This window comes from Scyliorhinus canicula, chromosome 13, assembly GCF_902713615.1.
Source record: "Scyliorhinus canicula chromosome 13, sScyCan1.1, whole genome shotgun sequence".
Lineage (NCBI taxonomy): Eukaryota > Metazoa > Chordata > Chondrichthyes > Carcharhiniformes > Scyliorhinidae > Scyliorhinus > Scyliorhinus canicula.
The window spans coordinates 67,839,860-67,863,616 of NC_052158.1; the positions used below are offsets into that span (position 1 = coordinate 67,839,860).

The following is a 23,757-nucleotide window of genomic DNA, read 5'->3' on the forward strand; positions in this document are numbered from 1 at the left end:
GAGCCCCTAAATGGTGTTCGCGCTGGGCACCAAACAGAGCACAATGCTCCTGTCTCATGGCACCTGATGCAACCTGGTTCAAGCCCAGAACTCACATATTTAAATGAAAATGTAAATTAATTTAAATATCTATTTCTGAGTTTTAGTCAAAGTTGCCTGCCTCCTGGGATCCACCGCCTTCATTGGTGCAGCGTGAGGCCAGCAGGAATCACTACTGGACTCCATCAATGGAAACTAGGCATGATGAGCATGCCAGGGGGCTTGGTAGCCATTGGGCTCCTGGTTGGTCGGGTACAGAGCACTGCCCCCTGGCACCATGACTTGGTTGGAATTGCCAAGGGGCCGGGTCTGAGAGGGGGCAGAGTCATGAAGGATGGGGGGTGGGAGATTGAGGGGGGTGGCTAAGGAAGGGGGGGGCATGAAGGGAGTGGGCCTTCGGTGACCCAATAGTGGGGCTTTGCCCATTTGGTGGGTGGGGGTGGGCTGGGGTGCTGTTGACTGCAAGTTGCTCTCAGCCGCTGGTTGGGAGGTGAGGGGAGCTGTACATTGGCAATTTTTAAATTTGTTCTTGATATGTGAGGGTCATTGGAAAAGCAGCATCTATTGCCCATCCCTATTTGCCCTGAGTGATTGACTAGGCTATTTCAGAGCGCAGTTAAGAGCCAACAACATTAACGTGGGTCTGGAGTCACATATAGGCCAGGCCAGGGCAATGAAGGATGGGCTAGAAATGCTGGCTTGGCCAGCAATCCTCACATCGCAAGAAGAAATCAAAAAGATTACCTGTGTACAGAATTCCAACGCACTCAACCACCCACCATTCATTCTCTCAATGAGAATTCAAATGGACTAAACCTTTTTCCGCTCAGCTGTGAAGTAAATTCTTAACTGCGTTATATTAATGTTACAGAGAGGCTCTTCTTGCAGAGATGGGTGTGGCCATGCGTGAAGATGGTGGCACACTGGGTGTCTTCTCCCCTAAAAAGGCAAGTTAGACCTGATTAACAAAACGTGTGCTGCAACATCGGAAATGCACTGCTGCTAAATGGTTGTAAATGCATATTGTTTTCCTGATGAGTTAATCGATGGTTGTAATCTAGAGCCACTGTCTATACTTTACAATATTTATTCAAATGATTGACCCGAGCTTTCACATGTAAATCAGGCCAGTGGCCTGACCATTAAGAACGCCAATGTTCTGCAACTTGGATGAAGAGAAATCCAATGGTATATGCAAATGAAAAGGCACGTGAGTGAATTTTACACCTCCCCTCACTGGTGCGGTTAAAGGCGGGGGGGGCATATACAGTAAAGCGGATGGCCAACCTCCCACTATCCCACCCACCCCTGGTCTGTGGCCCATATTACAATGGGGGGCGGGTTAGGCCTCAGGCAGTCTGTTCAACCGTATACCTATTGAGGCCCTTAAATCACAATTAACTACTACCTAAGGCCCTCATTCCAAATTCACTGCAATTTGTTTGGTCCATGGGGTAAGGCAGAAAGGTGGGCAGCCCGGCACCTTTGACAGGGCAGGCTTCTGTTGGGCAGAGAGGGGACACCTCCTCATTGGGGGGCAATCCCTAACATGGATCCCCCCCCCACCCTTTCACCCTCTCTCCCGACCTCTCAAACCTAACTCCCTCATCCAGTCCCTCAGGCCCACCCCCTCTCTGGGGTGTCTCAGCTGTGACCGTACAAAATCTCAAGCCTTTACCCGAAGTCCGGGTGACTTCTTCACGGGGGCTGCTTGTAGTTCCTGTAATGGCCACAACTGACTTCTGCCACTGCTAAGACCACAGTGCGTCCGGCCAAGTGCATGTCTACTTGTTCCTCAGGAGCAGAAGTCTCACTCTGATCCAGTTACGGCTGCTCCCAGTATATTACCACTGTTAGCAGCCAGATTTCCTGTTTGATTATATGCCGATTGACCTTTAGGTCGTAGAGGTTGGTAATAAAATCCATATAACGCACCCCCGTGTATTTATGTAGAACCTTACTCTGCCTCTTAGAAGCATCCCAAAACGCCACATACCTAATGCATTCCTTTTGAAGTGTAGTCGTTGTTGCTATTTACTGAAACATGGAAGGGGTTTGGGAGGACCATGGGAAGTGGAAAGGGCATAGCCGGGACACAGCAATATGAGGGGTACGGGGGATATGCGGGGATGTGGAAAGGGCATGGAGGAGGCTGGGTGTTTGGTGAGAGGGTGAGGGCTATATTGTCTAAAAACAATTTACAAGGTTTGTCCCAGCAAACCGGGCCCCTTCTTAGAGACCAAAATCTGATGGGAGTTCCTTGACATTTAGAAGTCGTGAGTGCAATGTTGGGAAATAACCTGAGCTTCCATACTCTCAGGAAAATCCACCCAGAATATCAATTTAACGTTGATTTTAAGGGCAACACTTAAAACTGTGCTGTAGTCCTTCAGTAAAGTATCCATTGAATCATGTGGTGAAGTATTGGAGGAGGACATGACCCCATGACTGTCTGCTTAAGCGATAAGAGTGCGACCAATTAAACCACGCTTAACTTGAAAAATTAGCAATTTGTGGGATTCCCACATATACCAGCCCCGTAAATTCTACCCAATAGGTTACAACACAATAAAGATACTTTTAGATTGATGTTGGCCATTTGGAGAAGGATGGTCAGAAACTCTGAAACCTCCAGGAGATTTATACAAGTGCTAGCAAATGTTTGTGAGACAACATTGTGTGAGCACCTTACCAAACGTAAAATCTGGCTGCCCCTCAGCCCTAACACACTGGGGAGGTGAGGACGGTGGTGGGTCCTTAATTGGATCAGAGTGAGACTTCCGTCCCTGAGAAACAGAAAGCCCAGCCCTAAAGAGCCTCTGGCCAATCAGATCCCAACGCATCTGATATTTTGGGGGTTCAAGTGATGCAGAGACCCCAGCACCTGGAGAGGTGAACAGTCTGGTCTCCCTATTGGGAGGTGGATGTTGTCCTTTTTTCCCATGGTTAAAAAGCATCTTTGGTTACAAGAGATACGGCAGTGAATCCTCACAAAGAAGTTCGCCAGGCGATTTCAGTATTAAGTGTAGTTTTCTAAAACTATGTATATCTAAACAGTACCTCTGCGTGTGCGTTTGAATGTGTCTGTGTGAGCATGGGTCCACGTATGTGTCAGTGCGTGTGTAAAATAACATGTATTATAACTCCTGTTGGCTGCCTTCCTGCAATTGTTGCTGCTTTGTCATTTGATAATCAATGTTATTTGTTCTTGTGGTTTTTGCTATGTGCTATCCTGATTATGGCCATTCCTATCCCCAGCCAGCCCCCACCCCCCACCCCACCGCCCCTTGCTGAACATTCGCTGATACTTTATTCCTGTTAGATTGTCGACAGAAGAGCTGCTCAGATGTTGCTGGAATCTCTGGGGGCATTTTCCCCCGAGGAGGTTTGTTCTGGGTGACCGTGTGTGTGTGACCTGTGCTGTGCTGCCTCTGGTGTGGTTTGTTCTGTCACTCGTTAAATAAAATCCCTGATTCTATTGGTTGTTCCTGATTAATTTTACAATGTTACAGTCCTCCATTAATGGCTCTTACCTTCATGGCTCTTACATTCTCGGCAATACAAATTTTATAAACTTCAGGTCATATTTTGGGAAGGAGTTTTAGACCTCCCTTCTCTTCATTCCCCCTTTTCTGCTCTCTTTCTACCTATCTTTTCCCTACCCCACTCTTCCACTTCCTCTTCATTCCATCCATTCTCCTTTTTCCAGCTCTACCACCTCTATCTATCCCATTCTCCCTCTTCTTTTTTTCCCCCAATTAAGAGGCAATTTAGCGTAGCCAATCCACCTTCCTTACACATCTTTGGGTTGTGGGGGTGAGACCCACCCAGACACGAGGAAAATGTGCTATCTCCACGCAGGTAGTGTCCCCGGACCCAGATTGAACCTGGGTCCTCAGCGCCCTGAAGCAGCAATGCCAACCAGTGCACCACTGTGCACCCTTCATTCTCCCTCTTCTCCCATCCTTCCTCCATTTCTCCCTCTCTCTTCTTCTTTCACAGTCATCCTTTCTTTTCCGCCTCCCCCTCACATATTTCCCTCTCCCCTTGCAATTGTTTACCCGTAACCCCCTTCGCCAACTCTCCCCTTCAAATGTAATTTAATTAAGATCATGAGAAATCATGGGATTAAAAAGATTGCCGGTCATCTGTCACTTCCAAAGTCCATGCGCACTCATTTAAATACCAGAGAGAAAGTTTTCCAAGGGTTTTTCACTTGATTTCCCCAGAAGTAAATCTAGTAAGACTCCAGAATCTCGATCCTTCCATCTGACGATCTATATCCTTGACCAGTTGCATTCCTTGAGATGATACCTGCATCGATCATTCCAACAGCTCACAGTTCCCCATGTCCCAAACACATTTACCCATCTCTACCTGCACTTACTGAGTGAGCCAATCTAGACCAGAACAGCAACAGGGCAACTAACAATTGGGCTTGTTGTATCTGTCCAATTCAGATACTTCAACCAGCTCTTTAATTAAAGTTTACCCAGGTGCCTTTATTTGTGAGTAGAACAAAGTAGGACACAGATATAATGCAGCACAGTTTATTAAATGTAGTTAAACCATGAATTATCCACTCTACATACAAGAAACACCCAGGATTTGATGATACTACCCGTAAAGGTGGTTTGGTAAGCTGCAGATCCAATCCCTGAATCCCTTTGGTTCATCTTTGTAAAGGTGCTTCTTGCTGGCTGTTGCTTCCTTCCTTCCTTCTGGTCTGGTCAAGGTCACCTCACACACCAAGCTTCAAGTCTTTGCTTCGAGTCTTTTGCTTTGAGTAGTTTGCTCCCTGTCTGTGCTTCCAGTCTTAGCTTCCAGTCCTGTTTCTCCAGATGTCTGGAATGCCTATTTTTTTATCCCCCTATCCCCACCCACCTCTTTTCTCCACCTGCACTTGGCCTTTCTCCACCTGCACTTGGTCTCAGGAGGCAGGGCCTCAGTGCCAATGGTCTAGTTGATGACCTGTTGACCAGGTACCTGAGCCCGCCCTGGGAGGAGCGATGATTGCTTGATGGGATGGGATATCAGGAACTGTGGACAATAGGCCAGTGAATCTCAAGCAGCAGGATAATTAATTGATGGTTTATTCATGGACTGCTTCAGACAGGCCCCGGCAGCTTGTCTGAGTTCTGTATATTCGGATTCTGCAGGCTTCTGCAGACTGTGGTTTTTAAAGTGCCCAATTTTAAAATTTAACATATCCAATTTAATCGGCCTTAAAACTAGGCCCTGATTATTACTATAGGCTCTATGTCGGAAATAAAGTCGGGCAACATCTTTTTTTGTGATAAACATTTTATTGAGGTAGTTTTGGTATTACAACAGCAACAAAATAAACATTGTATATGAAACTATAAACATAGTGCAAAAGCCGTCTTCCTCCCTTACAGGTCCCATCTTTATTAACCCCCTACTCTAAGCTAAAATAACCTCCCTCCCCTTTCTGCTGACAGTTAATTTTCCACAAAGAAGTTGACGAACGGTTGTCACCTCTGGGCGAACCTAACATTGACCCCCTCATGGCGAACTTGATTTTCTCCAAACAGAGAAAGCTAGTCATGTCTGATAGCTAGGTCTCCAACTTCGGGGGCTTTGAATCCCTCCAAGCTAAGAGTATCTGTTGCCGGGGTACCAGGGAAGCAAAGGCCAGAATGTTGCTCTGGAACGTTGAACAGGCCTCTTTCTCCTCCTGGATTCCTGGACCTTCCGACACCCCGAAAATCGCCACCTCTGGACTCGGTGCCACCCTTGTTTTTAACACCGTGGACATGACATCTGCAAACCCCTGCCAAAATCCCCTAAGCTTCGGACATGTCCAGAACATATGGACATGGGTCGCTGGTCCTTCTGCACACTTTGAACACCTGTCTTCCACCCCAAAGAATCTGCTCATCCGGGCCACTGTCATGTGAGCCCGGTGAACGACCTTCAATTGTATCAGGCTGAGCCTGGCACATGTGGGCTCATTGACTCTACTCAACGCGTCTGCCCATAGACCATCCTCTATCTCTCCTCCTAGCTCGTCCTCCCACTTGCGCTTCAGGTCCTCGGTCTGCGTCTCCTCTGACCCCATAAGTTACATAGAATTACATAGAATTTACAGTGCAGAAGGAGGCCATTCGGCCCATCGAGTCTGCACCGGCTCCTGGAAAGAGCACCCTACCCAAGGTTAACACCTCCACCCTATCCCCATGAACCCAGTAACCCCACCCAACACTAAGGGCAATTTTGGACAATAAGGGCAATTTATCATGGCCAATCCACCTAACCTGCACATCTTTGGACTGTGGGAGGAAACCGGAGCACCCGGAGGAAACCCACGCACACACGGGGAGAACGTGCAGACTCCGCACAGACAGTGACCCAAGACAGAATCGAACCTGGGACCCTGGAGCTGTGAAGCGATTGTGCTATCCACAATGCTACCGTGCTGCCCGTTCCTTGTAAATGTCAGAAACGTTTCCCCTCTCCTAACCACCCTCTGGAAACTACCCTGTCCTGAATCCCCCTTGGTGGTAGGAGGGGGAAGGTTGACACCTGTTTACGTAGGAAGTCCCGCACCTGCAGGTACCTGAATTTGTTTCCCCTCACCAATTCAAACTTCTCCTCCAGCGCCCTCATACTCGAAAAGCTCCCTTCTATAAACATCCCCCATCCTCTCAATCCCTGCTCTCCTCCATATCCGGAACCCCCATCTATACTTCCCGGGGCAAACCGGTGATTATTACAGATTGGGGACCAGGCCGATGCTCCTTCTGTTCCAACATGTCTCCTCCATTGCCCCCAGACTCTCAGGCCGCCACCACCATGGGGCAGGTGGAGTACCATGCGGGCGGGAACGGCAGAGGTGCAGTTACCAACGCCCCCAGACTGGTGCCCTTACATGAAGCCGCCTACGTACGCTCCCATGCTGACCCTCCCCCCACACCCACTTCCTGATCATGGCAATATCCGCCGCCCAGTAATAGTTACTAAAATTTGGCAGCGCCAGCCCGCCCTCTCCCCTACTCCGCTCAAGCATTACCTTTCTTACTCGTGGGGTCTTGCCCACCCAGACGAAACCCGTGAGCACTTTGTTGACCCCTTTAAAAAAGGACCGCGGAATAAAAATGGGGAAACACTGAAGTACAAACAGGAATCTTGGGAGGACCATCATCTTCACCGTCTGCACCCTCCCAGCTAATGACAACGGGAGCGCGTCCCATCTCTGAAAATCGTCCTTCATTTGGTCTACTAGCCAGGCCAGATTTAATTTATGCAGCCGGTCCCACTCCCGCGCCACTTGGCTGTCTAGATACCTAAAGCTTCCCCCTACTAATCTAAACGGCAGCTCTCCCAATCGTCTCTCCTGTCCCCTTGCCTGGAATGCAAACATCTCACTTTTCCTCATATTTAGCTTATACCTCGAAAACCGACCAAATTCCCCTCGAATCCTCATGATTTCTTTCATCCCCTCCATTCGGTACGATACATACAAAAGCAGGTCGTCTGCATAAAACGAGACTCTGTGCTCCACCCCTCCCACAGACCAGCCCCTTCAAGCCCCTTGAGGCTCTCAGAGCAATTGCCAATGGCTCTATAGCCAGCGCAAACAACAGTGGGGAGAGGGGTTAGGGTTAGGGTTGCAGTCTAAAATAGTCCGATGTGGTCCTATTTGTTCATACGCTTGCCACAGGAGCCTGATACAGCAACCTGACTCAGTCAATAAAGCATCGCCCAAATCCGAACCGTCCCAGTACCTCCCACAGATAATCCCATTCTACTCAATCAAAAGCCTTCGCTGCGTCCATTGCGACCACTACCTCCACCTCCCTACCTTCCGGGGGGCATCATGATTACGTTTAATAGCCTTATATTGGCCAGCAACTGCCTAACCGTAATCCCCGTCTGGTCCTCCCCAATAATGTCCGGAACACAATCCTCAATCCTGGAGTACAAAGTTTTGGCCAGCAGTTTGGCGTCCACATTCAATAGGGATATCGGCCTGTAGGATCCACACAGCTCTGGGTTCTTGTCCCGCTTCAGGATCAGCGAAATCGTGGCCTGTGACATCGTCAAGGGCAACACCCCTCTTTCCCTTGCCTCATTGAACATCCTCATCAACAGTGGCCCCAATATCCCCGATAACGTTTTCTAGAACTCCACTGGGTACCTGTCCGGCCCCGGTGCTTTACCCGACTGCATGGCCTTCAGACCCTCCACTATCTCTTCCAACCCGATCGGGGCTCCAATGCCTTCTACCAGCTTCCCATCCACCTTTGGGAAATTCAGTCCCCCACAAGAAGTGCCTCATCCCCTTCGGCCCCGTAGGGGGTTCCGACCTGTACAACCGACTGTAAAAATCCCTAAATGCCTTCTTCACCCCTGTTGAATCTCCAACCAGGTTCCCATCTCCATCATCTACTTTCCCTATCTCCCTGGCTGCCTCCCTCTTTCTAAGCTGCTGTGCAAGCACTCTGCTGGCCTTCTCTCCATGCTCATAAATCGCCCCCCTCGCCTTTCTCAGCTGCTCCACTGCCCTCCCTGTGGTTAACAAGCCGAACTCCGCCTGTAGCCTCCGCCGTTCCCCTAAAAGCTCTGCCTCTGGGGTCCCCGCATACTTCCTGTCGATCTCTCGTATCTTGTTTACCAGTCGGTCCGTCTCTGCCCTGTCTACCTTCTCCCTGTGGGCCCGTATCGAGATCAGCTCCCCTCTAACCACCGCCTTCAGTGCTTCCCAGACCTTCGCTGCTGAAATTTCCCCTGTGTCGTTGACCTGCAGGTAGTTCTGAATGCATTTCCTCAGCCGCTCGCACAACCCTTCGTCAGCTGAAAGTCCCACATCTAACCTCCAATGCGGGCACTGGTTACTGTCTTTACTAACCTGCAGGTCAACCCAGTGCGGGGCATGGTCTGAGATTGTGATCGCCGTGTACCCGGTGTCCACCACCCCCCGTCAGTAAAGCCCTGCTCAGAGTAAAAAACTCAATCCAGGAGTACACTTTATGCACATGTGAGTAGAAGGAGAAATCCTTCACCCTCGGCTGCCCAAATCTCCATGGGTCCACCACCCCCCCCCCCCCCCCGCCCATTTTTGAGCTTGACCGATCTAAACCAGGGTCAATAACTGTGTTATAGTCCCCTCCCATGACCAACTTGTGCGAGTCCCGGTCCGGTATCTTCCCCAGCATCCTCTATATGAACTCCACATCATCCCAATTTGGCACACACACATTTACTAATACCACCTGCAGCCCCTCCACTTTCCCACTGACCATAATGTACCGACCTCCCACATCCGAGACTATTCTACCCGCCTCAAACACCACCCGCTCTAAGGTGCCTCTCCTGCAACATTACCATGTCCGCCTTCACTCCCCTCAGATGCGTGAACACGCATGCCCTCTTGACCGGCCCATTTAGCCCTCGTACATTCCATGTGATCAGCCTAGTTGGGGGGGCTCATTGCCGCCCCCCCCCCCTTCGCTGATCAGCCATCCCCTTTTTTGGGCCAGCCTCCAGCCCGCGCTCCGCGCCTAAACCGGCCCGCCCCCAGACAGCCTCCGCCCCCAACCTCCTCTCTGTCCCTTAGCACATGTCCCTCTCTCGTCAGCAGAACATTTGTCTGACAACTACGCCTGATTGCTATCCTGCCTGTTGGGAACTGTGTGGATGCCAGGTGAGAGCAAGTCTGTGCCAGGCTATGATAGCCACATACCCCGGCCAAATGGCTGTCTCGGCCCTTGCATAAATAATGGTTACTTGGAAGAGCACCCATGGAAGTAGAATTATTGAATAGAATCATAGAATAATACACAGGAAAAAAGCAGGCTATTTGGCCCATTCCGTCTGTGCCAGTGAAAGTGATCAAATTAATCCCTCTGCCCCTGCTCTTTCCCCATTGCCCCACAATTATTCATTTTCAAATGTTGATCCAATTCCCTTTTGGAAGTTACTATTGACTCTGCTCCCATCCCCCTCTCAAGCAATGCATTCCAGATCAACATAACTCACTGCATTAAAAAGCAGTCTTCACTCCTCCCCTTGAGTTATTTGGATGTATCTTCAAAGGGTGAGGGAGAATTAACTGGAGAATCCCTGGGGAAAGGGATAGGCTTCCACAGTTGTGCCTTCTTTAATTTAAGAAGAAGGTTCCAATTTGAGGGCGGGGTGGGGGGGGGGGAGAAGTACCTTGGTCATGGCCCCACATCCCTGGTTAAATTGACATAATCCTTTGTGTACCGTCATGTATGTATTGTAGTGACCACCTAAATGGCATCAGTCTATCAGCAGGGACAACAATAACACTCCAATAGTAGTACATCCTTTATTTTATAAGGGCACTGGTGAAAGTATTAACACCACAGGGTCCGTTCTCCCCTAAATCCCATCTGAGTGTGCCATTACCCTCCGAGGTACTGTATGTGTTACAGGATATAGTGTAAGCTGTAAGATGATCGTGTCTCAACACATACTGGGAAATGTAAAGATATGCTACATTTCTCAGCTGCCTCATTCATGTGTGTTTGTGTTTGATTCTCCCATGATTAATTAATATTACACTGATTAATCATTTGGTTTGGCTTGAATGAGGCTTTGTTATTAAGTCGCTCTCCAGGAATGACATCCAGGGCAGTGGACAGGCGGATGTATACTTGTTCTGCAAATGTTGCAACCAACCCAAGGCTTGCAAAAAGCTAGAGGTCTGTCAAAGCTCCTCAATGAGTGAGGCTCTCAACATCTAGATCCCTCCACAATGAGAATCTCATTTCCTTTCTATCAAGGTGGGGGTCCTAATAATGAGGTTGTGCCTTTAAAAGAATCCTGATGATTTTGGTGTTTGTAACGTGCAGATAGAATCAATTCACAACACGACAAATGATGCACAAAATACAATGTCCTTATCATGCTCAAGTACAATGCACTGACTCATTATTGGCTCTCCCACTGGCTGGTCCTTGACTCTGACACTCTCGAGGTATCACCCAGTTCTTGGTGCAGGCATCTCTTTGACTGCTGCCTTTGTTTCTGACTTATCAAACATTATTTTTGCACTTTGTGAAAAATCTGATTGGATAGCATGCCTTTTTCAACAAATAGCACGCCTTTTTCAACAAATAGCACATTGTTGTGGAATGCAATCATTTCAACAATAAAAGATGGGCATCTCAAAGCATGCTACGGTTGGTCAATTCTTCCCAAATAAGCACTGTAATGGCTAGATTTAATGAAAGAACCAATCTATGAGTAGAAATGACTGAGAATAGAAGGTTAACACAAGAATCACTGGTATGCAGAGAGGGATTGATTAAAGGGATGATCACTGAAGCTTGATTAGTTAGAGCAGCCTGTCAGAGGGTTTGTATGGTTCTGTTACCAATACTTGTGAGACTTTGCTACAACCTCAGACAGGTCTTGTTGGAGGTGGTTATCATTTATTTCCCAGGTTGCTGAGCACTGCTGGCAATGCAGGCAGCAAAGTAAATAAATGTGATCTGATCCTACCATGTGAAGAAGTTACAACAACTTACATTTATCTAGTGCTAAAACCTCCAAAAGTGCTTAACAGCAGCGATGCTGATAAAATACATGAAGACAAAGAAGGAGATATCAGGACAGATGACCAAAAGCTTTATCAAAGAGATACATTTTAAGGAGCATCTTTAAAGTGGAGAGAGAGGCATAGAGATACGTGGTGGGAATTTCAGAGCTTGGGGTCCAAGGCAGCTGAAGGCACTGCCACTAATGTTAGAATTATTCAAATTAGGGGTGCACAGAGACCAGAATTGGAAGAGTTCAGAGACTTGTAAGGCAGAAGGAGGTTATCGAGATATGGAGGGGGCGAGGCCACTGATTTGAAAACGAGGATGTGAATTTTAAAATTAAGGTGCTGTTGGGCCGGGTGCTCGTTAAAGTCAGCAATCCCAAAGATAAATGAGATTTAGAACGAGTGAGGATAAAGACAGCAGAGTTTTGGATGAGTACAGTTTATGGAGGGCGGAAGATGGAAGCCACTCAGTTGAATATTTAGGTTCTCGAGTCTAGAAGTAACAAAGGCATGAATGAGGCTTTCAATGGAAGATGAGCTGTGGCGGGGAGGAGTCGAACGATGCTACAGAGGTGGAAGTAGGCAATGATGGTGGTGTGTAGATGTGGTCGTAAACTCAAAACGGGGTCAAACGTGTCAGGAAAAATGCAAGTGGTCTTGTAGTGGAAACGACTCGCTACTGGCCACTGATGGAATCTTCTTGTCCCGTGGATGGCTATGCTGTTTTGCATGGCTCACCTGTCCCACCCACCATGGAGGTTGTCTTCGGTGGGACTGGATGGGAAAATCTCACCCAAAGGCTTCAGTCTTTTCAATCTACCGTGGGAGAAAATTTCTGCTGATCCAGTATTGGATGTTGAACAAGCAGTAAAGTGTGACAAATCAGAGACAGTGGAATCCTGTAACATTTGCTTTCTGTAACCATCTGTGACTTTTCCTTGTAGACTCCTCATCTGGTGAATTTGAATGAGGATCCACTGATGTCCGAGTGCCTCTTGTATTACATCAAGGATGGAATCACCAGGTACGAACTCAGTCCATTTTTGTCCAGACTAGTCCAGTATCGGCTTTATTCGTTACTTTTTTTTGATAGGTGCCTGATCAAAGCCTAGCATTAGGGCGGCATGATGGGACACTTTATAGCACTGCTGCCTCACAGTGCCAGCGACCCAGGTTCAGTTCTGGCCTTGGGTGACTGTCTATGTGGAGTTTGCACGTGTGTGCGTGGGTTTCCTCTGGGTGGTCTGGTTTCCTCCCACAGCCCAAAGATGTGCAGGTTACGTGGATTGGCCATGATAACTTACCCGTTAGTGTCCAAAGGTTAGGTGAGGTTACGGGGATGGGACGGGAGGTGGGGGGGAGTGGGCCTAGGTGGGATGCCCTTTCAGTGGGATAGTGCAGACTCGAGGGGCTGAATGGCCACGTTCTGCACTGTCGGGATTCTATGATTCAGATTGCCTGATCAATGAGTAATACATCTCAGTAGTGATTGGCTGTAGTCTGCTGATTTGCTTTACCCTAACAAATATTTCACTGGCACTAGCATTTTCAAAATCAAATTTAGAATTTCTAGTGATCCAAAGGAAACAGAAAGGAAATATTATTTTATCCAAAAGATATGAACCAAACGTTTAAGAAGGGCATAAATGGTTTCAATAATTGAGGGACAAAGGGATATTGATTTCAGATATCGTATAAGAGATTTTGTACAGACGGCAGACATTACTGGTTCACATGGAGATGTTGCAAGGCTGTGGGATAATCTCACCAGAGTTGAAACAGTGACAATGTTGACTTTTTGAATTGATTAGACAGAGGAATAAAGAAATATGAAACCAGGGGGAGCACATGGAATTGGGACTACTGCTTGTGCGGAGGATGGGGTGACTGAGCTAAGCAGTTTAACTCTATGTTGTAATTTCTGTGACCTTGGTTGAAAGGGATTGTTATCTTTTGGGTTCTTTTCTAACTTGCTTGCCATAGAGTATTCCAGCTGCATACTTGCAATGCTTCCGAGCCTCCTTCCCACAGAGGCCTCCACAATGAATTGCACACGATTGCTACTTCCATTTGCAGGAGCAATACACCTGCAGTGTGTAATGAGACGGTTTAAAACGGTCAGGAGTTTGAATGGGCCTCAGTTGCTGATTACTCCATCTAAAAACAGATGATTGGCAGTGATACAGCTCTTACATGTTTGGATCGTTGCCAATGACTTCAAGAGTGTTTAACGTTGTCTTGAGATCTCAGTAAGCTTTTAGCAACAAAACCTGGAAAGAATGAGCAAAACCTACCTCACAATTGGTGTAACCTGCTGGAAATGGCTGCATAACAGATCATTCGAACGTTGTAATAATGATACAGCACCATATTGGATGCCATTTCATGTTTAAATCATCAAACTCACTTATTTACATAAGGCTAACCAAGAACCTAACGAGTCATAAATACAACAATGTCTCTCGGGTTGACAATATTTCACCTAACGACAAGCCAGGATAATAATATTACAATAACTCTTTGTAAGTCACTTCTAAATAATCCCAGTGTTTATTTTCCTCGTCTGACAGCTTCATCTAAATTGCTTCGTGGAAATTGAAAGTTATTTTCAATTTTCAATCTGCTTGGTCCCCCCTCCAAGGCTATCGAATAGACGTTTAAAAATTTGAACAGAACAGCTCCTTTTTACATCTCAGGAAAGAGTTACCAGGACATTTTTGGATTTTGAAAATCTGACCACATAGATTTAAACAGGAACTTCAGCCATACACAAACGGAATTTTCAGCTTGAATTGCTCCTCTCTTCGCCATGTAATCGAGATAATCTGCAATATTATTTTGGGCTATGCTTTGGTTTGTACTGTTTCTCTACCCTGTGTTATTTTGATGACTTGCATTTATGTAACACCCTGCCATTTCTCAAAACTCTTCGTATACAATGAACTACTTTGTACAGGCTCACCGTTTTACACACAGTAATAACCATGGGTTGCCGACTCTGATTGCGCATATTCCCGGAGGTTTTATAACAAGACACCGCACTACCAGAAGGACGTGGAAGCTTTGGAGAGAGTACAGAACAGGTTTACCAGAATGTTGCCTGGCATGGAGGGTATTTAGCTATGAGGAGAGATTGAATAAACTGGGATTGTTCTCCCTCGAAAGACGGAGGCTGAGGGGCGACCTGATAGAAGTTTATACAATTATGAGTGGTATAGATAGGGTCAACAGTTGGAGGCTTTTTCTCAGGGTGAAAATGGCAATTACAAGGGCGCACAATAAGAAGTCTGACAACACCAGGCTAAAGTCCAACAGGTTTGTTTCAAACACTAGCTTTCAGAGCACTGCTCCTTCCTCAGGTGAATGAAGAGGTATGTTCCAGAAACATATATATAGATAAAGTCAAAGATGCAAGACAATGCTTTGAATACGAGTATTTCCAGGTAATTAAGTCTTTACAGATCCAGAGCTAGGGTAACCCCAGGTCTCAAGCCAGGACAGTTGGTAGGATTTCGCAAGCCCAGGCCAGATGGTGGGGAGTGGATGTAGTGCAACATGAATCCAAGGTCCCGGTTGAGGCCGTACTCATGTGTGCGGAACTTGGCTATAAGTTCCTGCTCAGCGATTCTGCGTTGTCCCGCGTCCTGAAGGCCGCCTTGGAGAACGCTTACCCGGAGATCAGAGGCTGAGTGTTCCCCGACTGGAAGGCAACATTCCTGCCTGGTGATTGTCACGCGATGTCCGTTCATCCGTTGTCGCAGCTTTTGTATGGTCTCGCCAATGTACCAATGTGCGCTTCGGGACATCCTCCCTGCAGCGTATGAGGTAACAACATTGACCGAGTCGCACAAGTATTTACCGTGTACCTGGTGCATGGTGTTCTCGCGTGTAATAGTGGTGCCCATGTCGATGATCTGGCACGTCTTGCAGAGATTGCTCTGGCAGGGTTGTGTGGTGTCGTAGTCGCTGTTTTGAAGGCTGGGTAATTTGCTGCAAACAATGGTTTGTTTGAGGTTGCGCGGATGTTTGAAGGCAAGTAGTGGGGGTGTGGGGACTCGACACGTATGCTCAAGCCGTCAGGTGTCGCATCAATATCAGATTCATCAGCCGCATTCACAAGATTGCCACGAACGTCACCCAAGCACAACGCAACGCCATCCGCACTCTCAAGACCAACCACAACAGCGGCATCAAACAAGCAGACAAAGGAGGGGCCACCGTCTTACTGAACAGAACAGACTACTGCAAAGAAGTGTACCGTACAACACCACACAACCCTGCCATGGCAATCTCTGCAAGATGTGCCAGATCATCGATATGGATACCACCATTACACGTGAGAACACCACCCACCAGGTACGCTGTACATGCTCGTGCGACTCGGCCAACGTTGTCTACCCCATACGCTGCAGGGAAGGATGTCCCGAAGTGTGGTACATTTGTGAGACCATGCAGACGCTGCAACAACGAATGAATGGACATCGCGCGACAATCACCAGCAGGAATGTTCCCTTCCAGTTGGGGAACGCTTCAGCAGTCAAGGGCATTCGGCCTCTGATCTCCGGTAAGCGTTCTCCAAGGCGGCCTTCAGGGTGCGCGACAACCAGAATCGCCGAGCAGAAACTTATAGCCAAGTTCCGCACACATGAGGTGCGGCCTCAACCGGGACCTGGGATTCATATCGCATTACTTTCATCCCCCACCATCTGGCCTGAGCTTGCGAAATCCTACCAACTGTCCTGGCTTGAGGCAATTCACACCTCTTTAACCTGGGATGCCCCCTATCTCTGCATCTGTAAAGATTTAATTACCTGCAAATGCTCGTATTCAAAGCATTGTCTGGCATCTTTGACTTTGTCCATATATGTGTTTCTGGAACATACCTCTTCATTCACTTGAGGAAGGAGCAGTGCTCCGAAAGTTAGTGTTTGAAATAAACCTGTTGGACTTTAACCTGGTGTTGTAAGACTTCTTACTGTGCTCAGCCCAGTCCAACGCCGCCCTCTCCACATCAAGGGGGCACAGGTTCAAGGTGAGGGGGGATACGTTCAGTGGAGATGTGCGGCAGACGTTTTTTTACACAAAGGGTGATGGTGGCCTGGAATACACTGCCAAATGTGGTGTTTGAGGCAGATACGTTGGTGACCTTTAAAACTTATCTGGATAGGCATATGAACAGACGAGTTATAGAAGGATACAGGCGGTTGGTCTAGCTAGGGCATGTGATCGGTGCAGGCCTGGAGGGCCGAAGGGCCTGTTCCTGCGCTGTTTTGTTCTTTGTATAACCTCTTGACAACCATAATCCCATGCTCCCACCATTGAGCGCCTCACAAAAACCACATTCCACTCTAATTAGGAAGCAAATAGACACTTTAATAACTGGTGGGATGATTCTTGACTGTCAGTCAAATAGCATTGTTTCCTTTCTCAAATGTTTTTATAATTAATAAACTGAAATACCCAGATAAACTGAGAAAAACTGAGTTCCCTTTAAGGCCACTTGAATTATTCTTGAGGGTTGTCAAACGGTGGCGTCTTGACATTAATATGTCATTCCTGAAGACTCCAGGACATTGTTGCAGGGTTGGTAACCCGAGCAACATGCACAATTGGCCAAACAATCTATTTCTGGTAGTGCTGGTGAAAGGGCAAGAGAAAAGAACTTCCCTGAAAATTGTGCAGCCGAATAGAACATAGAATCTTCAATGTCTGCCTGAACCACAGGAATAAACAGTTGGGTGTCAGCCCCTCTTACAGTGCACCACTGCTGGAGCAGAAGCTTAGATTATAGGGTAAATATTAGAAATACACACACTTGGGAAGGGGCTGAGGGCACTTGGAGTGAATTTTGGAAAATATGATTTTTAATTCATTAAAGTCTTCAGAATTTTCCATTCTGGCTTTGAAAGAAGAACGCAGGAAATGCATGTACAGTTATTTCCACAAGGACGCTAAGACCAGAAGGCTTAGGAGCACAAGTAAGCCATTTGGCCCATCAAGTCTGCTTTGCCATTTAATAAGATTATAACTGATCTGAAGTGATAATCTTCAACTCCTCAATTTCGCCTTATCAGAATAACCCTTGATTCCTTTACTGATTAAAAATCTGTCTATTTTAGATATATCGCCACCCCCACAACCCCCCTGCCCCCGTCCTCCAGCCCTGACCATAGCTTTGACAGAAACTCTGGAGAATCAGCGGAAATGGCCACTGACACCAAGGTTACAGGGCTGGATTCTCCAGTCACCGACGCCGAAATCGTGTTCGGCGATGGGCCGGAGAGTCTAAATTCCCAACAGATTCGGGAGAGGAGCCACTTCCGCGATGCTCCGCCCTACACAGCGAGTACGCCGCGCCACGTGTCCACAGCCTCAGGCCTATGCCTGAGGCCCGCACCCTAATGCTCCACCCCCAACTGGCCGAGTTCCCGACGGCGTGGGACACGTGTGGTCTCACCCATCGGGAACTCGGCTTGGCGGCTGTGGACTCAATGCAGCACTGCCACAGTTGGGGGAGGGCCATTCCGGGGGCGGGGGGGGGGGGGGGGGGGGGGGGGGGGGGGGGGGCGCAAGCTGGCCGAAGGGGGGGGACTATTTTGCGTGCTGAGTCCGTGAACGGCATCCACCGTGAAGCATGACGTGGACGCTGCAGGCCACCGCCCTGCACATGCGGGCCAGGGACCCAGCAATTCTCCGGGCAGTATCGGCAGCTAGAACCTTATGCTTTACGCTGCCATCCTGCTAGCCCCCAGTAAAATGGGAAATTGCTGCCCGTTTTGCGCCAGTTTTCCTGACCATTTCCATGCCGGCATGGGGACATAGTCTCCAAATCAGAGAATCCAGCCCACAGTAGGGGGTTAGAAAGAACTCCTTGGAGAATCAACCCCATTATATTAGACTATTTTTTTTATTCGGCCACAGCTCCAATGTGGAATCCACTCCGCTCGGGGCTATTACCTTCAAAATAATTGTTGATAAGTACATTGTTAACAGTAGGTTGGTTCCCACCCTAATTAAATTCCTAATGTAGCAACAGGACAATTGATCATGGGGACCTCATGTATGTCTGTGATATTTTTAGATTTAAATTTTTAGATTTAAAATTATTTAATCTGTTTCCGCAGAGTTGGACGTGAAGATGCAGAACGGCGGCAAGACATTGTACTGAGCGGACATTTCATTAAAGAGGAGCACTGCATCTTCTGCAGTGATATCAAAACTTTAGGCGAAGGTACAGCAACCTGATCATATCTGCAGGGCCTGGAGTTTCATGCCAACAGAACCTTTAATCGACGAGCTGTAAAATGATGTGAAACAATCATCTTATCTAACTTGGCCCGAGACCATCCACCTCCTTCGGGTACTGTGTCCTAAGAGGGCACCGGCAACCATGGACGTCCATTCGATTGGTCCATGGCTATATCGGCAAAGTGCTGCATTGGTTGTCCATTACCTCCTGCAGTCTGGCTGATCAGGAAACTCTTCCATTCTTACCGCCTACCATCAGGCGTATTGGAAGGATTAACAGGCTGTTAATCAACCTGTTTGGTCACATTACAAACGCGCCATTCAAGACATTCCTGTCCTGAAGCAGAACGTGAACCGAGAGCTTCTGGCCCAGAGGGATGGATGCTCCCATTGAGCCACAGTACCTCCCACCCCGGGGCTATGCCTGGGGTAAAACAAAGCTCATGAAGTGGTTGTGACTTTTAATAGAAAGAAACTTTGATTTAGGCTGGAGGTCTTCACTTTGAACCAGAGTTGTACATTCAGGAGAGTCACTACAGAGTACAGAATGAGACCTGTCGGCCCATCATGTCCACACTAGCTATTTGAAAGAGCTATCCAATTTATCCCACAATCCCACTGTGCATTTGGCAGGGTGTTTCTCGGCTACAGTGCCGAGAATCATCCCGCTATCCAACAGCACTTTGCTGTTTCTTTTGGCCTCGGGAACTTTCATCCTGCTGAGGCTGCACTTAGAGTAATTTCCTGCTGATGAGCTGCAGGAATGCTGTTCATAGATTGGGGTGCCATTATGAGCGGCATCCCCGATCTTCCCCCCCACACCCTTTTCAGACCCCCTGCTTTCTGCACCCCCCCACCCCCCCTTCATCTCCAATTTCAAGAACTCTCCCGGGCCCGAGTACTGGCAATGCCAGCCTGGCACCCAGGCACCCTGTCAATGACCCAGGTACCCTGGAGGTGCCACCTGGACACCTTTTCTGCCAGGTTGGCACTTCCAGGGTGCCTAGATGGCACTGTCAAGGTACCTGGGCATTGGCAGGGTGCCTGGCTGGCAGTGTCAGTGTTCCCAGGTGTCAGGGTACCACCCTGCCCTGTCCCTGACCACCCAGCGATTTCCAATGCCCTGTGAGATTCCCTGAGGTTTCATTACCCCTGGTCCATATTTGTACTAAACAGCGCCCAAGCGAAGTCTCATCGCGTGGCTGTTGAGTCCTGGGTGCCGGGTGCAACCAGCGTCTAGGTATTTAGGTGAGCTAATACCAGGTTCACATTAACAATGGGTTTGAAACCTATTCCTGCTGAGGTAGACATGGGGTCTGCCTCCATACCCTCTCCATAATTTGAAAACCCCCCCAAAGCATTTAGAGGTAGTTGAGTGAATAGTTTTCGAGGACCTGCTTATGGGCAGAGAACTCAAGGTGAAGGTAACGTTGCTGTTCTCAAAATCAACGTGACAAATTAGCTGCAGGGTTTGGGACTGCATTGCAATGCCAATGGAAATCTGGCCAAAGACATCTAATCTTAGAGATTCAATGTTTAGCGCCTGCCACAGCGGAGGCTTTTCCACAAAGTTCTGCAAGGGAGAAATGTGACCTATAGTAAGAGCTCAGCATGGCTTATAGAATCCCTACAGTGCAGAAGGAGGCCATTCAGCCCATGGAGTCTGCAACGACCTACCGAAAGAGTACCCAAACCTAGGCCCATTCCCCCGCCCTATCCCCATACCCCACCTAACCTTTGGACACGAAGGGGCAATTTAGAATGGCCAATCCACCTAACCTGCCCATCTTTGGACTGTGGGAGAAAACTGGAGCACACAGAGGAAACCCACGCAGACATGGGGTGAACCTGCAAACTGAACGCAATCACCCGAGGCCGGAATTGAACCCGGGCGCTGTGAGGCAGCCAGTGCTAACCACTGTGCTGCTTGGAGCAGGATGCTCTATAAAATGCTCAAAATTCCTGTTGAGTAACGGCTCAGTTGTATTACCAGAAAACCATTTGAACATTTTTCTTTTGCATTACAGTGATTGTCATCCTTGAACCATGTGAAGCTGCAGACACATACGTCAATGGAAAGAAAGTAACTGAATCAACTGTACTTCGATCAGGTATGTACTCTGGTGGAGTACACGCTCTGGCTTCAAATATACACTCATGTACATCTCTGTATTTCATCCTGCCCCAACATTAACAATATCAGATTTCCCTTTTGTTTATTGCAATCGATCGCAAACTCTGAATTACTCATCAAAGGCTGCTGATTCCAATTCAAAGGGAACATTTCAATCATTTGAATGTTACCAGTCGCTAACAGGTGGTGATTTTCACATTTATGGTGCTACTTCAAAGAACAAAGAACAATACAGCACAGGAACAGGCCCTTCGGCCCTCCGAGCCTGTATCGGTGTCATGATACCAACCTTGGCCTAAACCCTCAGCACTTCCTTGTGCCGTATCCCTCTGTAGCCATCCTATCCATGTGTTTGTCAAGATGCCTTTCAGTGAGAAATTAGCCTGTGAGATTGTCTCTCAGGCTTTCTCAAATGAGCCTCAGCAGCTAGGCGGAAGAAAAGCAGTGAGGATTCCCATTCCTGACGCAGTGAGGTTTTCTGGAAGTTGATGTGTGTGCACATGTTTAGACATTGGCCGAGATATTCCAGTCCCGGCCGCCCCGGGACTGGAACTTCCTTCCCGAGGTCAATGGACCTTTCAATGACCCATCAAATTTCCGGTCTCATCAGCGATGACTCCCGTGGCAGGCGGGAAGAGAAATTCTACCCCATTGTGTGAGAAAAATATTGGTGGGCACCTCTGATGCTAGCGCATATGAAGAATGCCATTTATGAAAGAGAGGTAGAATTCTATTTATGAAGCAACCTTCACACCATCAGGAAACCCCAAAGTACGTTTTAAAGTGCAATGACACTTGTGCAGGTAAATGTTTCTGCCAAGTTGAACACATAGAGGTTCCACAAATGACAAAAAGGATGAATGACGGGTTGAACTGTTTAACATGGTGTTGCTTAGAGAACAAACATGAACTGCTACACTAGAGAACTCCTTGCTCTTCCGCACGGTCTATCTGAGGAGACAGACAGGTTTACAATTTAACATCTCAACTCAATAACTGCACTTCCGGGCAGCACGGTGGCACAGTGGTTAGCATTACTGCTTACGGCGCTGAGGTCCCGGCCCTGGGTCATTGTCCGTGTGGAATTTGCACGTTCTCCCAGTGTCTGCGTGGGCTTCACCCCCACAACCCAAAGACGTGCAGGTTAGGTGGATTGGCCATGCTAAATTGCCCCTTAATTGGAAAAAATTATTGGCTACTCTAAAAAATTAAAAAATAAATTTAAAAAAATAACTGCTCTTCCAGCCATGCGGCACACCCTCAGTACTGCGCTGAGGAGCCAGTCTGGGTTTTGTGCTCAAACCCTGGAGTGGAACCAAAACCCACAACCGTTGACCTCTGAGGCATGGCTGCTATCACAGATCCAAACTGTTACTAGCCAACACGGCAAGAGAAAGAGGAAAGGAGAAAATGGATAGACATGGAACTCTAGAATGGAAGAATCCTTGTCATATCCCTGCAGCTCTTCTCTGTCAATACACACACATGGGAAGTGAAATATCAGCGTGAATATGGGTAAAATTTGCATGTGACTTCACAAACTAACCTCTAGAGATTATTCAAAGTTTTGGTGTATTTTCTCAAAGTTCAATCTGTTGATCAACCTAATGGCTGAATTTCCTTGCCCCCAACTGGGAGGAAGTCCTGCCTCCGACAGCTGCTGGCGAATCAATTGGCTGGCAGCTCACTCGCCCCAGCAGCGCCACAATGAGTAGTGGCCACAGCTGGAACTACAGGCAGCTTTCAACAAAGAGGAGCGCTGGAGTCAGATGCCAAGGGACTTTGGAGGTTTCGCTGCATGAGGCCAGGCTGTCAGAACCGGTGAATGGGTGGAGGATCATGTTCAGGAGGACGATGGGGGAACACATGAGGCTATGGGGCGTAATGTGGGAGGTAGGGATGAAGATGGCAAAGGGTGCCCAACAAGCTTCGCCTGCACCTCCCACAGGTTCAGCTCATGAGAAGGCTACCAGTTTCACCTGGCAGCCTTGCCATGCAGCATGGACACCTGACTCTGCTGGTAGAATCCTGGCATCAGTGGAGGAGGTCCTTAAGTGGCCATTATGGGTCTCAATTGACCCAAGGGCAGGTGGACAGCCCAGCACTTCTCTATTGATGGTAAAAATAATGGCAGAGGTGGGTAGGCGATGCCATAGCACCCAATTTTACAGCCCACTTTGCCCTTTGCCACCTAGACTACTTCTGCTAGGGCTGTAACATTCCCTGAATGCTTCTCATAAGCTGAAGCACTGATCTTCCAAATTGAGACAATTTCTCCATTTCTGTTTCTTCAAAGGAAACCGCATCATTATGGGGAAGAGCCATGTCTTCCGTTTCAACCACCCTGAACAGGCCCGTCAAGAGCGTGACAAGACACCCTGTGCAGAGACACCAGTCGAGCCTGTGGACTGGGCCTTTGCTCAGCGGGAATTGCTGGAGAAGCAGGGCATCGACATGAAACAGGAGATGGAACAAAGGTAAAGGGAGGAATACTGGAAGAACTTGGGGTCGGAAGAGGGGATAATGGAGGATAGATAGTGATATTCTTTGGTTCAGAGCGAAACTACCAATCAAATGGGCATTGAGTACATTTAGCCCAACCACAATGATCTAATTTTTACACCAACCACTATGTCAATCTCCTTCCCATTCACTCCCATTATATATCGAAGTCTAAAACCTAAACCTCCCCATTCACTACAACTTTGTAGAAATCCAATGGCCTAAACTTATTTCAATTTTCTCGTATTTATAGAACAGTAAGGGGCAAACATTTTTTCATTTCACTCCCATTGCACAG

The 23,757-nt window shown here is 47.8% G+C and overlaps 1 protein-coding gene across 24 annotated transcripts in view; it reads left to right on the forward strand.

Annotated features, from left to right (window-relative positions):
- Positions 1–23,757, forward strand: part of kif1aa (kinesin family member 1Aa) — a 397,377-nt gene that overhangs the window by 182,878 nt on the left and 190,742 nt on the right. For all 24 annotated transcript variants that reach the window (XM_038816644.1, XM_038816646.1, XM_038816647.1 and 21 more), the window contains 5 exons: positions 911–986; positions 12,520–12,599; positions 18,700–18,806; positions 20,851–20,934; positions 23,254–23,434. In XM_038816644.1, coding sequence (XP_038672572.1) covers positions 911–986; positions 12,520–12,599; positions 18,700–18,806; positions 20,851–20,934; positions 23,254–23,434 — 528 coding nt within the window. The remainder of the gene's footprint in view (positions 1–910; positions 987–12,519; positions 12,600–18,699; positions 18,807–20,850; positions 20,935–23,253; positions 23,435–23,757) is intronic.